This window comes from Ascaphus truei, chromosome 1 (genome assembly GCF_040206685.1).
Source record: "Ascaphus truei isolate aAscTru1 chromosome 1, aAscTru1.hap1, whole genome shotgun sequence".
Taxonomy (NCBI): Eukaryota; Metazoa; Chordata; class Amphibia; order Anura; family Ascaphidae; genus Ascaphus; species Ascaphus truei.
Genome location: NC_134483.1, coordinates 500,358,441 through 500,374,863, shown reverse-complemented (window position 1 = coordinate 500,374,863; position 16,423 = coordinate 500,358,441). Strand labels below are relative to the sequence as shown.

Here is a 16,423-nt window from a genome sequence, read left to right as displayed (position 1 = left end):
AAGGTTTAGAGGGAAGGCTGGTGTTGGCAGCCAGTCTCTAAAAAAGAAGCACTCTAATGATGCATGCCAAGGTTTATTTAAAACTTAACATTTATTATGTCTGCTATTAATACTTTAGAGCACATGTGAACAAATACATTTTTTTTAGTTTTATTTAATTTTCCTTAAAACATTTGTGAGGAGATAAGTGAAGAAATGTAGTGTCTGGTATCAATTTTTTTTTTACACATAACACCAAACTTAATGATGTCTGATATAAACTTGTCCAGAACTGGGTCTATGGCGCTGTTTTGCTAGTAACCCACCAGCAAATGAATGAGATGTAATACCCACTATACCACTATGATGAGACCGAGACCGAGATCTGATTATCTAAATATAAAATCTGTGACTAACACAGCACAGCTCTAACATCACTGTATAATTTTACTTCTCTGGTCACAAGTCAGTATTGATAAAATAAACAAGGAGCTGGCTATCTAAATATAAATGCTGTGACTGACACAGCACAGCTCTAACATCGCTGTATACTTTTACTTCTAATCTAGTGCCTAAGATATAGCATAATTGGTATGTGGGAGTAATTCAATTACTTGTGGGTAGTAGCAATGCTAAAGAATAAGGCTTATTGGCATGTAGATAGATAAGTGGTATTATCATTAGAGTGTGTGAGTAGATGTCCTTGCATATGTGTGACACACTGTGTCCTATTGCAAAATTAGACCATGCTTTTGTTACAAATACACCCTACATTGGCTACAGTAAACTGACACAATGTTGCTATACGCGTAATGCACTATTAAACCAATCTTAGGTAAGCATTCTTACACATCATAGTGCCAATAGCATACAAAAACAGCCTTGCTTGCTAAATACTGTCTTATTACACTATCATACCATGCCTCTGAGCCAGAGATATAAGCTGAAATAACAGACTTATGCACAGTAACCTAAAATGGCTATAATAGCTGGCACAATTAATACAAGCAAGCAATGCACTACTACAAATCAAATTTAAATCTTGCACACAGCGGTGCTAGTAAAACGCAGATACAACCTTGCTGGAACACACGGCATACAGCTTACAGATCCTCCTCCTCCTGAATTGACGTGACTACGTCATACGCCCAACCCGGTTTCCCTCCCACCTGGAGCTTCGTCAGGGGCGAGTGATTGGCAGGATTTACATTGCCATATTTATAATGGTATGGTTGTTATGGGAACCCTGTTCCAATCGGAACATGCCTATCATTTAAAGGTATCCCATTAAAACCTGGTGGCAATGTATATACTGCCCATCTGTGATCTATCATATCAGCAGCAGACCCATAATAAAATAGATATTTAACATAAAATAATTTTTGCTGGGCAAAGTTTGTGGACAAGATGAGACCCCAAGTGATCTCATTATAAGGAACAGCCATGTTCAGAGGGTTATTTTGGCAGTAGAGGGAAACAAACAGGGAGGGGGAGGAGAGAGAAAGCATAGGACCAATTGAATATTAAAATGAAATTGGAGAACTTGTTATAGTACTATAGTATAATGATAAATCAGTACTGTGTTGGTTTTTTGATAATATATCTTTAAAAGGGATACAGACAAATTTTACACGGTGAGTAGACATATTATGGGATATTCAGGCTATCTGTTTAATAAATTGAATTGGCACGGTTGGTATATTTATTTGCTTGGACCACTTAAATGTGGCCAGATCTTAAGGATGAATGGATGTTAAAGAGAGGTTGTATAATTCTCATCAAATGAATGTCGTGAATGTGTACCCCTCGTTAAGTCCTGATGGACTTCGAGTATTGAGTCTATATATCCATTCTGATTCCTTTTTAAGCAGCCTATTGTCTATTTCACCACCTCTCATTGTATTCTTTAGATTTTCAATTCCAACAAATTTGAGGCAGGTGGCATCTCCTTGGTGAAATGTATTGACATGGCGTGCCACCGGAGTGTCCAATTTATTATTGACTGAGTTCACATGTTCTAATATACGTCTCCTGAGTTTCCTTATTGTTTTACCCACATATCTTACACCGCATTCGCAAATGATAAGATATATAACATTTGAAGTTTTACAATTGATATATTGTCTTATATCATATTGCCGTGTTTTTGCAGTATTCGTGAATATCTTAGAAGATTTAATTTATTGACAAGCTTTGCAGTTTTTACATTGGTATGTCCCTTTTAATGAAGATGAAAGCCAAGTAGTTGTTGGTTTGCGTTGAAAGTGACTATGAATTAGTTCATCCCTTAGTTTATTTGAGCGCCTGCTTGTGATGCTGGGAGTCTCTTTTGAGACCTTAGTTAAGTCCTCATCGGATTTCAATATATGCCAATGTTTGGCGAAGATGGATTTGATGTGTTGCCATCTGGAATTATATGTGCCAATACATCGAATTTCTGTGCTTGGAGGTTTATTATTTGGTAGCAACAGTGTATCCCTGTCACTTGACAGAGCTCTATTGTAGGCACGTTTTAGACTCGCCAAAGGATGGCCTCGATTGTGGAATCGTTGTTTGAGGTCATTAGCTTGTTTATGAAACTCCCTCGCTGTAGAACAGTTACGCTTGATGCACAGATATTGCCCATTGGGAATATCCTTCAGCAATGTCGGTGGATGTTGGCACTTGCTTCCAATAAACTGTTAGTTGCAGTTTTTTTTCTAAACGCAGTGGTCTGAATTAAATTGGTCTCATCTTTGGAGATCCTTAGGTCCAGGGATGTAATCTCCTTCTTACTATATTCAGTTGTCAGTTTGAGATTGAGAGTGTTCATATTTAGTATTTTTACAAATTCAATGAATAGCACTTCTGGTCCATTCCATATTAGTATGATATCGTCAATGAAACGAAGCCATAAATCTATATGGTCAGTGTATCTTTTTAGTCCTTCAACGAACACATACTGAGACTCCCACCAGCCCAGGTACAGATTGGCATATGTAGGGGCACATGATGTCCCCATTGCAGTACCCTGGGTCTGGTGGTAGTATGTGCCGGCGAAGAGGAAGCAATTGTGACTCGACAAAATGTAGTAATTCCATAATGTATTCATTATGTGGTCTATAACTACGATTTCTTGTAGACAAGAAGAAATTGCAAGCAGTTAATCAATTAGTATGAATAATACTGGAGTACAGTGATTCCACGTCTAGTGTAGCTAGAAGTGTGTTCTCATCTGTACAAATTCCATTACGTCTCAATAATGTATCCTTAGTGTCTTTAATGTACGACGGTATGGCGACCACAAAGGGTCGTAGATTTCTGTCCAGATAAATACTACTCTTTTCAGTTAGATTATTGTTCCCCGACACGCTAGGTCTGCCTGGTGGTCTTTTTTGGTTTTATGTATTTTTGGCAGTGCATAGAAAGTAGCTGTTGTCGGGGATTTGACTGACATAAATTCAAATTCCTTTTTGTCAATTAGTTTATCAAGCGCTGTTTTCAGTATTAAGTTAAGGTCACTCCTAAATTTGATCATAGGGTCATGATCTCAGATACAATAAGTATTTTTGTCTTTTAAAATTCGTTTAGTTTCATTAACATAATCATCAGTTTTCATTATTACAATATTGCCCCCTTTGTCGGATGGTTTTATCGTTATATCATTCCGTGATGTTAGATTCTTCAGAGCAACATTTTCCTCTATGGTGATATTCTTATTTTTATGTTGTATTTGTTTAATCTTTTCCAGATCCCTTGTTACAAGGTCTGTGATTACTTCAACTTGGGGGCAAATATTCATAAGTGGAGTAAATTTGCTTTTTGGTTTTAAATTTGTGAATGAACCTTCCTGTCTCTCTGAATACTTCATTATCCTCAAGTAATGATAGGAGGTACTTGGGTTAATATATATATATACATACTGTATATCCAACACTGTTGATTATTTGTTATATTAGAGAGCAGTATAATCACTTTTGGTGGTTTTTGTATACCTCCAACTCTTAACCCTTAAGCTTTAGTTTGCTCTCAAAAACTCCACCTTTCTCCCAATATCTTCATCATTTGGTCTGGTACATCATCCTTCACATTCAGTTCATCGCCAAATTTTGCTGCTTCTATCCATGCAATATTGCTAAAATGCACACATCTCTTACCTCCGAATCAATCAAAATCTTAATTTATGCCTTTGCAAATGTCTTGTCTCAACTACTGTGTGAAGGTGAAAAAGAAGGCGCTAACTCTACTAGTGTACACTGGTGATGTACAGTGAGTGATGATTATAATCAAATGATTAAAAAACAGTGGTGACGTGATATACAACGTGAAAAAATAAGTTTAAACCCCCCTGCTCAAACCCAGCTGGTAGGGACTGGTTCCACTAGTCCCACAATTCATCATTGTCCAGTTGCAATCCTGGGGGAGCATGAAAGGGAAATACAACAAAAAGCAATCTAAGTGCAGACAGTTTGATAACTTATATATAGAATCTGTGATGAATCTTGGCTCGTATGTTTGGCCTACTTACAAGATGTAAGTCAAAAACAAGCAGTTTGACACAATGGTCTATGCAAGGAGGGTTTCTCATCCAGGAATATGGAGACTTCCGATCTCAGCTTAGCAGCAGTGTATATAAAAAATAAAAGATATCCATAGTGCAGACCAGTAATGTAAAAAAACTTGACTTTATATTGTTTAAAAATGAACACTTACAATAAAAACATGTAATTCATACGTGTATCACAATATATGTGACCGAGGAGAGAATGCTGTTAGCTTCAGGCTCACCCACCACCTCCGGTATGGACCCTGCGTGGGACACTGCTGCCTGGGACTCTCCACCTCGTAGGATCCCTCTGGCGTGTGTTATTCCTGTCAGCTTCGTTGCTCGTGCAGGACGCTGCTTGGCTCTCTGCCTGGAGCTCCCTCTCGGGTGGGCTGTCCTGTCCGGCTGGCTCCGATACGTCACTTCCGGTTGGTCGCGATGCGTCACTTCCGGTCGTGGGTCTGCAATCTCTGCTACAGCTCTCTTCTTCTGGGCGGCTACCACTCTACGCGTTTCGCCAATAGGGTGTGTGGCGTCCTCAGGAGTGTACCGCCCTCTACTCCTTAGTATCTTAATATACCCCGCATGATTGGCAATTAATCCAAAAAACATGTGTCTAAAATGATCTGCACTAATTACTGCCTTAAAATGCATCTATATACATAAGGGAGCACTTTGTTTTCAGTAGGCAAAATACCATGGATATCGGATTCTGAAAACTTCAATAAGATATAGGAAATAAATTATTTATATTTGTGATATGAGATGTTTATATCAAACCAGAATAATGCATAAGTGAGGGATAATGGGCTCAAAAGAGAGGTGATTGAGACTTCTTATATCCATCAATGGAACCCAAGTTGCACACATCTCTTACCTCCGAATCAATCAAAATCTTAATTTATGCCTTTGCAAATGACTTGTCTCAACTACTGCAACCTTTTTATGGACTTTCTCTCTCGTTTTAAGCACTGCTGCCAAATTATGTTTGGACGATATACCAATATATCGCAATAATAGAATCTCCCTGTGTGCGGATATGGGAGGCTACCTTTTATCATGATCCTGTACTACTGTACTGTACTACTGAGTGCATTGAGAGCAGCTTTGCAGCTGCTGCTTTGCGATCTCTCCCAGAGTCCCCCGGGGAGGAGCTTCGAGCAGCATGGGGAGGCAGCGGTGAAAGGTAGGAATTCCACACTTTCCTATAACCCCTTTAGGGCACTTAAACCCTTCCTCAACCTCACCATGGATATTTAACCCCTTCCTCTCTTCCATGGGAAAAGGGGTGCAAGCACAATGAGCTAAACTTATTGCAATATAAGTGCAATACTAATGAAGTAAATGTGAAGCCAATCTATCTGCTAGCTCACAGGAATTCACTTTTAAGGGAAAAGGCAGCCCAGAGGGCGGAAACTTCTCCCAAAATCCAAGGAAGTATTTGACAAAGTAGAATGTCCTCATTGGCGCCAACAACCACTTTAATATAAGTGGGACCGTGATAAGGCCAACTAGAATTAACTAGCAAGTCTCCGATATCACAGCAAAAAGACAAAAACAGCAACATGCAGGCACTTGTGACTTTAAAGAATCCTTATGGAAACTTGTTTGTACTCCAGAATTGAATACAACAGCTAGCACAGCCTCTCTTCCAACCCGGCACTGAGACCCTTCATCTCTCTCCTGGGGAATGTCCCCATACTCCCTCCTCCCCCCCCCCCCCTCCCAGCACTGAACCCTTTTCTCTCTTCTCTCCCCAACCCCCCCCCCTTCATGGTACTACCCATTCCTCTTCCCTCCCCACCCATCGGTGGCGCTGAACACCTTCCTCTATTCCCCCATGGCGCTGAGCCCCTCCTCTCTCACACTAGACCCATCCTCCTTGTCCACCAACATCCACCCCCAGAAAAAAAGTAGCACTAACCTAATATTAAATTAATACCAACAATATGGTTTTCATACACAATAAGTGTCAAATGAAGGTATAGAGTCAAAAATGGTATACTTGAGTCCAGCTACCAGAGTCCAGGAGAGAGTTCCACGTCTCTCCAAAATGTGAGCAAGAAAGAAAGATATCCTCCGGCGCGATGGCTCAGGTACAGTTGTTAAGTATAAAGTATAAATTAAGTATAAATTGGGTAAATGCAAAAGGAGACAACAATATATAAGTAAATATATAAGTAAAAGTTGTTAGCCTATTTAGACATTTTTAGTTGGACTTCTGCACTTGCAGATTAATCTAGTGTGTGATCTAGAAGTTCATTCCCTCTTGGAGTCTGAGGTTAATCAGATAGGTAAGGCTAGATCTCAGCTTACTCAGGATATTGACTTGATATAAATGTGGCGATAGAGGGGTTAATCAGGCCATTAATAAAGGCAGTATACCCGGCTGATTAACCCTAAATCGCATTGGGACTGAAGGGGTTAACTGGATGTTCACCACACTGTTTTCCTCTACACCATCTTTCTTGTCCCCATTTTGCAGCTCATTCCCTAGCTGCAGTAATAGGCATGTATACAAACTGTGTCAATTGGTTTTGAGACACAAGAGGGAGCTGTGAGCGCTAAACCAAATGCTGATTGAAGACACATGGCTATGTATGGGTGGCCGCGTTGAAAGTATAAGGATCACTTTATAAGCTTTCGACCTCGCAACCACAAGGTTAAGTGACTTGGTGGTTTGCGGTCGAGCTGAAGTGGTTTCTGTCAAAATGTATCCGCTACCTTGTTAGCTTCATAACTTGAAAGAGGGAAAGTCAATTGACGTGAGACTTGGGCTAAACTGCAACACCACATCATAGCCTGTTCAATTAAATAAGCTAACTCGTGAACGGAATAAGATGGCACTCTAATTTTTGGAGTGCAGTGAGGAATAAAGAAAACACACATACACACACTTTATAGTAGTGGCACAAGCAGAACATACTGTATTAATAAACTGTTATACTGTTGGTTTTAAATGTGAAGACAGAAAAACTGTTTTCTGTTAGCCCGGGAAAAAACCCTTTAGCATGCAAATATGCTAAGGGTGAATGAACTGAGGGATTTCTCAACTCTGTGCTTCAGACACCCTGCAGAGATGGGGCCTCAATGTCTATGAGAAGTCCGGAGTTGAAAAACCTCAGCAATCCTAGGTGTTAGGAGGGCCAGGATATTGTGAGTGCCAGATACCGGTGTAAAGTAGGGGTACTTCACACTTGGTGGCCAAACTCCAGACTCGGTGTCACCAGTTAAGGGGCTGACCCCGGTATGCTAAGGAGCTCAGGTGTGAAGTTAACACATGCTCCGTGCAAACCGGGAGGCAGCTCCTGCGATTTCTGCGAAGTACTGGCAGGTCGGGGATAGATGGGGAAAATACTCCCACAGGTGGGATTGGGTGCATATGTTAAGTATAGAACCCGGTTCCGGAGTGTGAGGGGGTTAATAATATCGTAACCAAGGATCATCCCCCTCTTCTGGAATTCGTTAGAGCTAAGGGTTCCCGAACGAACCCTGTAAGGACTGAACAAAGTTTTACCTTGTGGCGGAATTAGAGGGCTGGCAAGTTGCTCCCCTAGCCTGGAACTGCTACATGGATCATTGTGTGCACCCACTTGCATGGGTGCCCAAAGACTTTGTTTCGTTCCAAGGACAATAGATTTCGTTCCCCCATCCCAGTAAGTGTTTTATTGAGTGTATATTGTGAAGATTTGTTTGTTTGTCTGAAAATAAATTACAATTTATTTTACTCCTCTTGTGTGCTCAGTGCAGAATTCCGGTATTAATGTGTAGATAAGACCTGGTCTACTGTGATAAAAAGCAAAAATGATGCCACAGGTCATGTGATGTCACGTCACCCCACCACGTCATTTGACACGCATTGCCATGGCGTCACGTCACATGACCCCCGTGGCTTCATTTGACACCGCCTTGCCATGGCGATGCATCGCGAAGACCCGGCAGAGAACAGGAGTTAGAGGCCTCACGCCTCCCCGGCATTTAATTTAAATGCTGTGGGGAACAGCGTGGGGCCTCTAACTGCCGTACCCCCCCCCCAGTTGGCGCACTGCTGTCTTAGATCATAAGCTCCTTGGAACATGGATCTCCTGACAATTTCTTCTTTTTATTGTTCATAAATTGATTTTAACCTGTTTTTGTCTACCTATTTCTTTTTACCCTTATTGTGCTGCACTGCAGAAGTGGTTTACTTTTTTTTAAATGAAAGATATCTCTGGTTCATGGCATCCAAAATAGTTAAAACAGTGCAGTGTATGAAACAAGCCATTGTGTTGTGGCTGACTGTTATTAAACCCACTAAATTGATTTTCGGTTTAGTAAATTATAGGAAATGTTATCCTTGATGGTTAGGTGTGGAATGTCCCTTTTTATAAATGCGCACATTGTATTGAATGGCATTAGCGGCAGGCACTTTAAGTTGCATTAAAGAATATTTTTGGCCCCGTGAATCTGATGCATGGTGGTCTGTGTCAGGCCCTTTGTCAAAATAATATTCTTCACCTATATGCAGGGGTGAACAAAAAATATGAATTACTTAGGAGCCAGGTTTAAGTGGCAGGGATATGGAGTAAAGAGGCGGGAGGTGCATTCCAGCTCCCCCCTGCCTCTTCCCACTCTTCCCACTCTTCCCACTCATCTGTGGCTAGGTGTGTCATTGCATGCACACTGTGATTATACACTTCTCCTCCCTGCCACAGTGGGATATGAGAGCAGGGCCGGTCAGAGTCCTGGATCGCTCCTAACCCCAGCTAAGCAGCGTGGATGGGGTAACTGATGTCAATCACTGCCACAGCAGATTAGCACTCCAGCTATGTAGCATGGAAGCCAGAGATCTATAATACCATTTATGACAGAGTGAGTGGTCAGTGTGGTTCTCGGCACAGGTGCCAAAGGCTACATTTTTAGGCGCCGGGATTATTCCACCCCTTTCTATACATGATTAGTCTTGTGAACATTTTATGGGTGGGTTATTTTTTTTTTTTTCTCCATAAATGCAACATGTTCTCTTGTTGTTTTTTTGCTGTTTGTTTACTGCTTGCATATTTATTTAATCGCTCTTTGGTTTATTTTTATAGATGTGCTATAGCATATGGAGAACGCAGTATATTTCAGTGCGTAAATTGAGCATATGCATGATCAAGTGAGGTTGTGTGTTTTTTTTTTTTTTTTTTTTTTAATTATCCATACTGTAATTGTGTAGGACAAGTGTTTGTTTAAACTCCATTATTTTTTATTTTTTTTTAAACTGCTTGCAATGTTTGAACTGTATATGGGTCTTGGATGAATCATGCTACTATGATTTTGGTTAACAAAACACAGAACCCCAGCAAGCTCTTTTTGGAAACCCCTGAGCCCCCACAAAATATATATATGTATATGTGTCAAAATGGAGTGCTATTGAGCGTGGCATATGTATACAACAGATGACAGAGAAGCCCAATGCTACATCCAACATGACAGAAATACACAGTAAAATACTTATATATTCTCTTGAAATAGGGTCATTTAGTTTAACCCTTTGGCCAAAGCGTTGTAAGCTTGCGAGCCACGTCAAGGCAGACACCTGTTCGCAAGTCCTAACACTACCAGATAAAATACTAATATACCTCTATTAGGATTAAAAAAAAGAGCTTGCTGGGGTTCTGTGTTTTGTTAACCAATTCTCGGCTGTTCCAGCTGGTGGAGGTTAGTGGCTCCTCCTTCCCAGGTTTTAAGCCCGCCCCTCCCCACTTCCCTAGTTTGCAAGTTCCTCATTCTGCTGGATATAGACCCACTGTGGTCTTTCTCCCTCCTAATAGAGGTAAATGAGAATTTTAATCCTAATAGAGGTATATTAGTATTTTATCTGGTAGTGTTAGGACTTGCGAACAGGTGTCTGCCTTGACGTGGCTCGCAAGCTTACAACGCTTTGGCCAAAGGGTTAAACTAAATGACCCTATTTCAAGAGAATATATAAGTATTTTACTGTGTATTTCTGTCATGTTGGATGTAGCATTGGGCTACTATGATTTTGACCATAGTTATGTTTTTTTTTTCCTCTCGAAGCGTACTGAACTAAATTCCAAAACTAGTGTAAGTATGTTGACCTGCATTACATTTTGCACAAAAAAAACTTTCTTTGAAGCAAATTTCCTCATCCCTTAGGCTACACCTGAACATTTTCTAGGTATGCACAATACGTTGTATACACCAATAGCCATATTTGCTAAACTTTGCTAAGACATAATGCCCCTTATGGCACGTTCATTTGGAAATCAGACTTAACTTTTTTTATTCTTTTTTTTTTTCCCTACCAGAAATAGAACTAAAAGGACTTTGACCTGGAACTGGCAGCAATTTTAGACAACCCCTTCTTCCTTTTTAAAATGTTTTTTCTTCCCCCCCCCCCCACCTTCTCCCTCAGTCAGTGGTTTCCTTATTCAGATTTGGGAGGAGAGGACTTGCTTTTGTTTTATTTTTCAATTTTCTTGGTATTACATTAACCTTGTTTTGAAGGATACATTTTTGGCATACTGTGTCCTCTTGTGCTGGATTGCCAACATTGGTAGGTTGATACTTTGCGTCACCCATCTCCCAAGACGGGTTGGGCGAATGTCACGGAACAGTGTTACCATCCTTCCACTCAACTATAGGTCACAAGTAAACACGCTTTGCAAAGGGCTGCCAGGATATCGCCTAGGTTCTCAGACGACCAGGACTTCAAACTCTAGCTATGTAAAATGGGCCCAAGAAATAAAAACCAAAACCTACAAGGTAGCTTATCACAATTGGATCACTAAGTGGGCACCCAAGAACACTCCATGACCTTTTTAGTTATCTACAGACATGCCTTCTCTGAAACATGGGGGTACTCTACCCGTCAACAACCCTACAAAACACTGAAAGTGCTGTGGTAGTTTATAAACCATATATCTCTATATCCCCACCCACATCTGGTTGTTTTTGGAGGCAGTAGGGTCAAATGGGGAAGGCACTTACACAGATGTTAGCCAAACAAAACTGGTTGCCTCCAGTGACGGGTCCATGGGGATTTTGAGTGTGGGGGTCGGGGGGGAGAGGGGGGATATTGGAATCCAGAGTTCTTGGTTGCAGAGAGAATCTCCTGTTTTCAATTCCAAAGATTCCAGCGGTTGAGGAGCAGAGCAGATGAGACAACTGCATTTTACTAATCCACAGGACTCTGCTGGCAGCAGTGGGGGCTATACAGGAGCTTCCACATTGGGAATCATGGAGTCTCTGCCTTACCCAATATAATAAGGGTTTAACGTTTAGCTAATCAAAGGTGAGGTGTCCAAGCCCCATAAATGTCCAGCCCACAACTGGCAATTCAGGGGATTAGGGTGGGTTCAAACATGCAGACAATCACAGACCGTTTGAACAAAACTAAAAAAAAAAGGGATGGGGGAGTTGGGGAAATACTGCTCCAGTTCAAGTGGTACCAGATTACTGCCATGCAGCAAGGCCCGCTGGTAGGATCAGTGTACTCTTTAGGATTTGATTGCTGTGAATACAGCAGGAGACATAAAATTAATCCTTTTCTCATATATTGTATGCTGAATACATTCTCAAATACTACAGTTATGTGCTTTTCTTTTATGTACAGTCCAATTTTTTTTTTTTGTTAATATATAAATGGAATTTGGGTTTGGGGGATAAATTTATTTTCCTACGGTAAATAATTTATCACGATTAATATAGTTATCACGATAATACCCAATAGAAATCAAAAATATAAAGTAGGAGATCTGAGAGGCAGGGGTTTAAGACAAGGAAAATGGTTTTGAGAGACCTTTTTTGGGGAGAATGGGTTTGAGACGTTTTTTTTATTTTTAGGGGGACAAATGGGTGTAGAGACATTTGGAGGGTAAGAACTAGGCTGTAGTAGGCGGGTTGGCAACATGCGCACCTGTCGGTTGAGCTATCTGTGGCGTGTGATTCACAGCGACGGGGAGGGGTGTCAGTGATTGTAACATGAGCGGTTCACCCTCATTGGTTGAACCGTTCGCATGATCTGGGCGTCACGTGCCAAACACATTTTTTTTTTTTGTCTCGAAGATCAAACCTCATTGTTCGTCCACTCTATGTGCCTCATAGAGGAACGGCCTTTTATTTGCATTGTCCCACGGAATATGGACGCAGCCTAAATGGTTGGAAATATGGGTGAGAGACATTTTGGGGATGAAGGGTGCTTAAGAGGGAGGGAGATTACCAGCATTAGGATTCTTTTGATGACCTATATATGCATAGCTTTGTCAGGGAGCTCCCAGCACCGCCCCCTTTCCCTGGCAGCTATTCCCCCTACTCCCTTCTATACTGAAGTAGTCAGAAGGGGGGAGTGTGACTGGAAGCTCTGGGACACACTGCAGTTTCACGCGGACAATAATACTGCGGTAATAAACAATAAATACTAAGTTACCATCCATTTTTCTCTCTGTATTAGTATCTTCCCAGTACATTACCCAATCCTTAAATTCATTGATGCACTTTGCATCTGCAGGCTTACGTTTAACAGAGTGAAATTCTGTTTTGTCCTAATGCATACTTCCTCCTCTGTGTATGTTTGGGTAATGGATTAATACAAATCTTTCAAGCAAACTAACAGCTTTTGGACCTGATTATATATTTTTATTATTTTTGGTGCTTGAGAGGGAGGCAGAACTAATTGGGGTGGCAAGGAAGGTAATTGTTTTTTTTTAAACTTAGATTTAATCATGTTTTTTTTTTTTTCTTTCAGATTTAACTCGACATTTTTTGCGACCATTTCAAAAGGAAGACTTGCTGGATTTACCATGAAAAAAGTAATATTGCAAGATTAAATATTTTAAAGTCTTTAAGTGTAAAGACTTTACTCAACAAAGTGACCTAAAAACTTGGGAAACAAAAAAAATGGATGATGCTAGTGAACTGCATATGTTAAAGTACAAATGTGAAAAATGCAAATTTTCCACAAAGGAGCAGAGGAAGTATGAAAACCACGTGTCTCTTCATAAAGACATTAAGTTTGCCTGTACGCATTGTAAATATGTGTCATACACTAAAGGACACATACAGAAACATTTAGTGACACATACTGGTGAATTTCCATATCGCTGTGAATACTGTGGATATGGGGCTATTAGAAATGATTACTTAATAAAGCATATCAGAAGGATCCATGGTGATGGTCAAATACAGTGTTCTGTGAGCATTAATACGAATGACTCAAAAAATAACTCCATTAATATAACACAAAATGCTTTGCAGAAGAACATACAAGAGATTTCACAGACAACACATACTTTATCCAGTAAGTCAAATACGCCTGTAGAAGTTGTAGACTTAACAACAAACTTACAAAAAGACATCTTGCTTCATAAAACGGTATCTGAATCAACTAAAGATGTTGGCAGTCTGCTTGGATGTGGCAGTCATGTAGAAGTAGAGTTAATTCATCCAGTAGAAAAACAGCTGCACCCTGGGATGCCATTAACTGTAGTTGCACCTTCAACTTTTCAGGTACCATCTAACTGTATTGCCGAGCTGGTGGAGGTGAGATGTATTAATGGTACATATCACTTAATTTTAAAGTTTTTTGAGCAAGTACATTCAACTTTCCAGGATGGTGAACCTAAAAATGTAAACACATGTGAAAAACAAAAACAATTGGAGAATATTACAAAAGTCCCTTTTAAACCTGAAAGACCTGAAGCAAGTACAAGTCCATGCTTATTGCAAGCAGTCAATACGTTAAGCAATGATTGCAATGGAAAATTGTTGCAGACAATTTTAACTGCAGGGAAGGATGTTACCACTACAAGGGAGTTTTTTGATATAGATATGACTGTTCCATGTAATCTTCAAGCTCCTAAGGATACACAGAACTTTCTAGGATCATTGTCACAACAAAGCATTGGGAGCATCAGTAATGTTTTAGAAGGACCATTTATTTCATCTGTGTTTTCTCTTAGCACTGAATCGGGGAATATCCTAGAAGGAATATGTTGGGCAAGTTGTCCAAAAAGTAGCACAGATACGAGTCTTGTAGATGTTAAAACATTGAACCCTTCACCCTTCTCTGAGTGTCCTCCTAAAGGGGAACATGGAAATAACGTACCTGGAGCTGAATATAATTCTTCAGAAGTGGGAAAGGACAAAGATCAGCAAATTCAAAAAACAACTTTACAAAATGTGATCAATGAATTGTCTGAAACCAAAACAAATTTTGGTCAAACAGATGAAGTGAAACAGGAAAGTGTTGATGTTGACATAAAATTACCTCCTGGGAAGAGAGTACGACTTTGTGACAGAACATTGAGAAGTTCTAGCAGACAGAAGAAAAGGGGCTTATATGGTCATAAATCAAACTCTGTCGTCAAAGTGGAAACCACTTTCTGCACCAAACCACAGACCCTCTTTTTATCTTGTGACAAAACCGTTACTATGCAACCTCTAACCTGTGCCACTCAAAATAGTCATAACGATGTTCCTACATTGTCAGAAAGAAGAGAATTATTGGATAAATCAAAAAGTTTTGGATCTGTGAATATACTTTCAAAACAAGAGAGCGTTTCTGAGCATGATGGTGAAAGAATCTGTAAAGTCAGACAATGGAAAAGAAAACCACATACACAAAAGCAATCACAAATAAAGAGACCGCAAAAAACATATCAAGAAAAAAGTTGTTCCAAGGATAAGATTAAACGTCCTTACAAAAGACAAACGACTTCCAATTTAAAGAAAGCATTACTACAAAGTTCAAGACGTCTTAAGCTTGTACCTGCCAAAAGTGATCAGTTGATACAAACTCCTGATTTCAGACAACCAGTTGTTGTATTAAACCATCCTGATGTGGAGTCATTAGAAACATTTCACGTAATGAAAGTTATCAATAAGTTTAAAGGCAATGTTGTAAAAGTTACGTTATCCAGAAGAATGTGTAAGCTGATGAGGCTCAAGTAAATTCAGTGACATGCATCGAATGTCTTTCATTGGTCAGTGTTGTGTTTTTTTTTTTTTTTTTTTATTAAATATGACATGTAACATTTTCTGAATCTGTGAAACGTTTACTGCAATATCAAATTTTCATTTGGCGTTATTAAAAATCTATAAATAAACATTTTTTTTTTAATCAACTGTTTTAGATGCCATGTGGCACTTTTTACATGATTTGACTGTTAAATGCCTTTTAATTACTGATGCATAAACTAAGCTGACAGGTAGAACATACAATTGACTAATTACTACTAAGCGGATAACCATAGATTTTGTTGTTTTTCTATCTACTAAAAGAAATCATACAAATCCCTGAAAATTGCCAATTCAGGTTCATTTAATTTTAAAGCCACATACCCCCTAACTGCTTCTCCGTCTGTGGGGCACCCTTCTTTTTAAAGCAGGATTTTAAACTGAGCTGCGCTGTATTCAGTTCTGGGGGCTCCCAAGTGAAGTTGCCAATATTGCTGGTTTCTAAAGGGTGTATTAAAAGGCCTATACAATAGGAACCCAAAACCATCCTTTTTTTTTTTTGACTGGACATTTGGCAGCCATTTTGTTTCCCTGGAGGGGAATTTAAACACAATATCTTAACTGTTGAGTATCTCGGGTCCCAAGGAGTTCCCAGAGCTGGAAATAGGATGGCTCGTCTCTGTAGAGTCCTCCATTCCCATACCGGGGGAAAAAAAATACACAAGGGGAACTACTGCTTTAAACAAATGACCCATACCATTTTCTGGCAAAATAAACAAAAACATTTTTGGCTACATGCTTTCCAATCAATACTCAACATTTACCTACTGTTACATTCTTTTTGGTTCAGTACTACACAGTTGCTGCCTGTGGAAGATATTGCTAATAAAAAGTACAAATAACTGGTAAATGTATAAGACATCAATAGTGGGGAAGCTACTTGAAGGTTTAGTACAGGATAATCTTCAGGAATACCTA

At 39.8% G+C, this 16,423-nt stretch overlaps 1 protein-coding gene across 3 annotated transcripts in view; it reads left to right on the top strand.

The window, feature by feature from the left end:
* ZNF518B (zinc finger protein 518B) overlaps positions 1-15,608 on the top strand; it is a 62,376-nt gene extending 46,768 nt beyond the window's left edge. For all 3 annotated transcript variants that reach the window (XM_075569336.1, XM_075569333.1, XM_075569337.1), the window contains one exon: positions 13,236-15,608. In XM_075569336.1, the coding sequence (XP_075425451.1) occupies positions 13,388-15,439 (2,052 nt within the window). In that variant the 5' untranslated portion in view covers positions 13,236-13,387 and the 3' untranslated portion in view covers positions 15,440-15,608. The remainder of the gene's footprint in view (positions 1-13,235) is intronic.
* Positions 15,609-16,423: the final 815 nt, after the last annotated feature.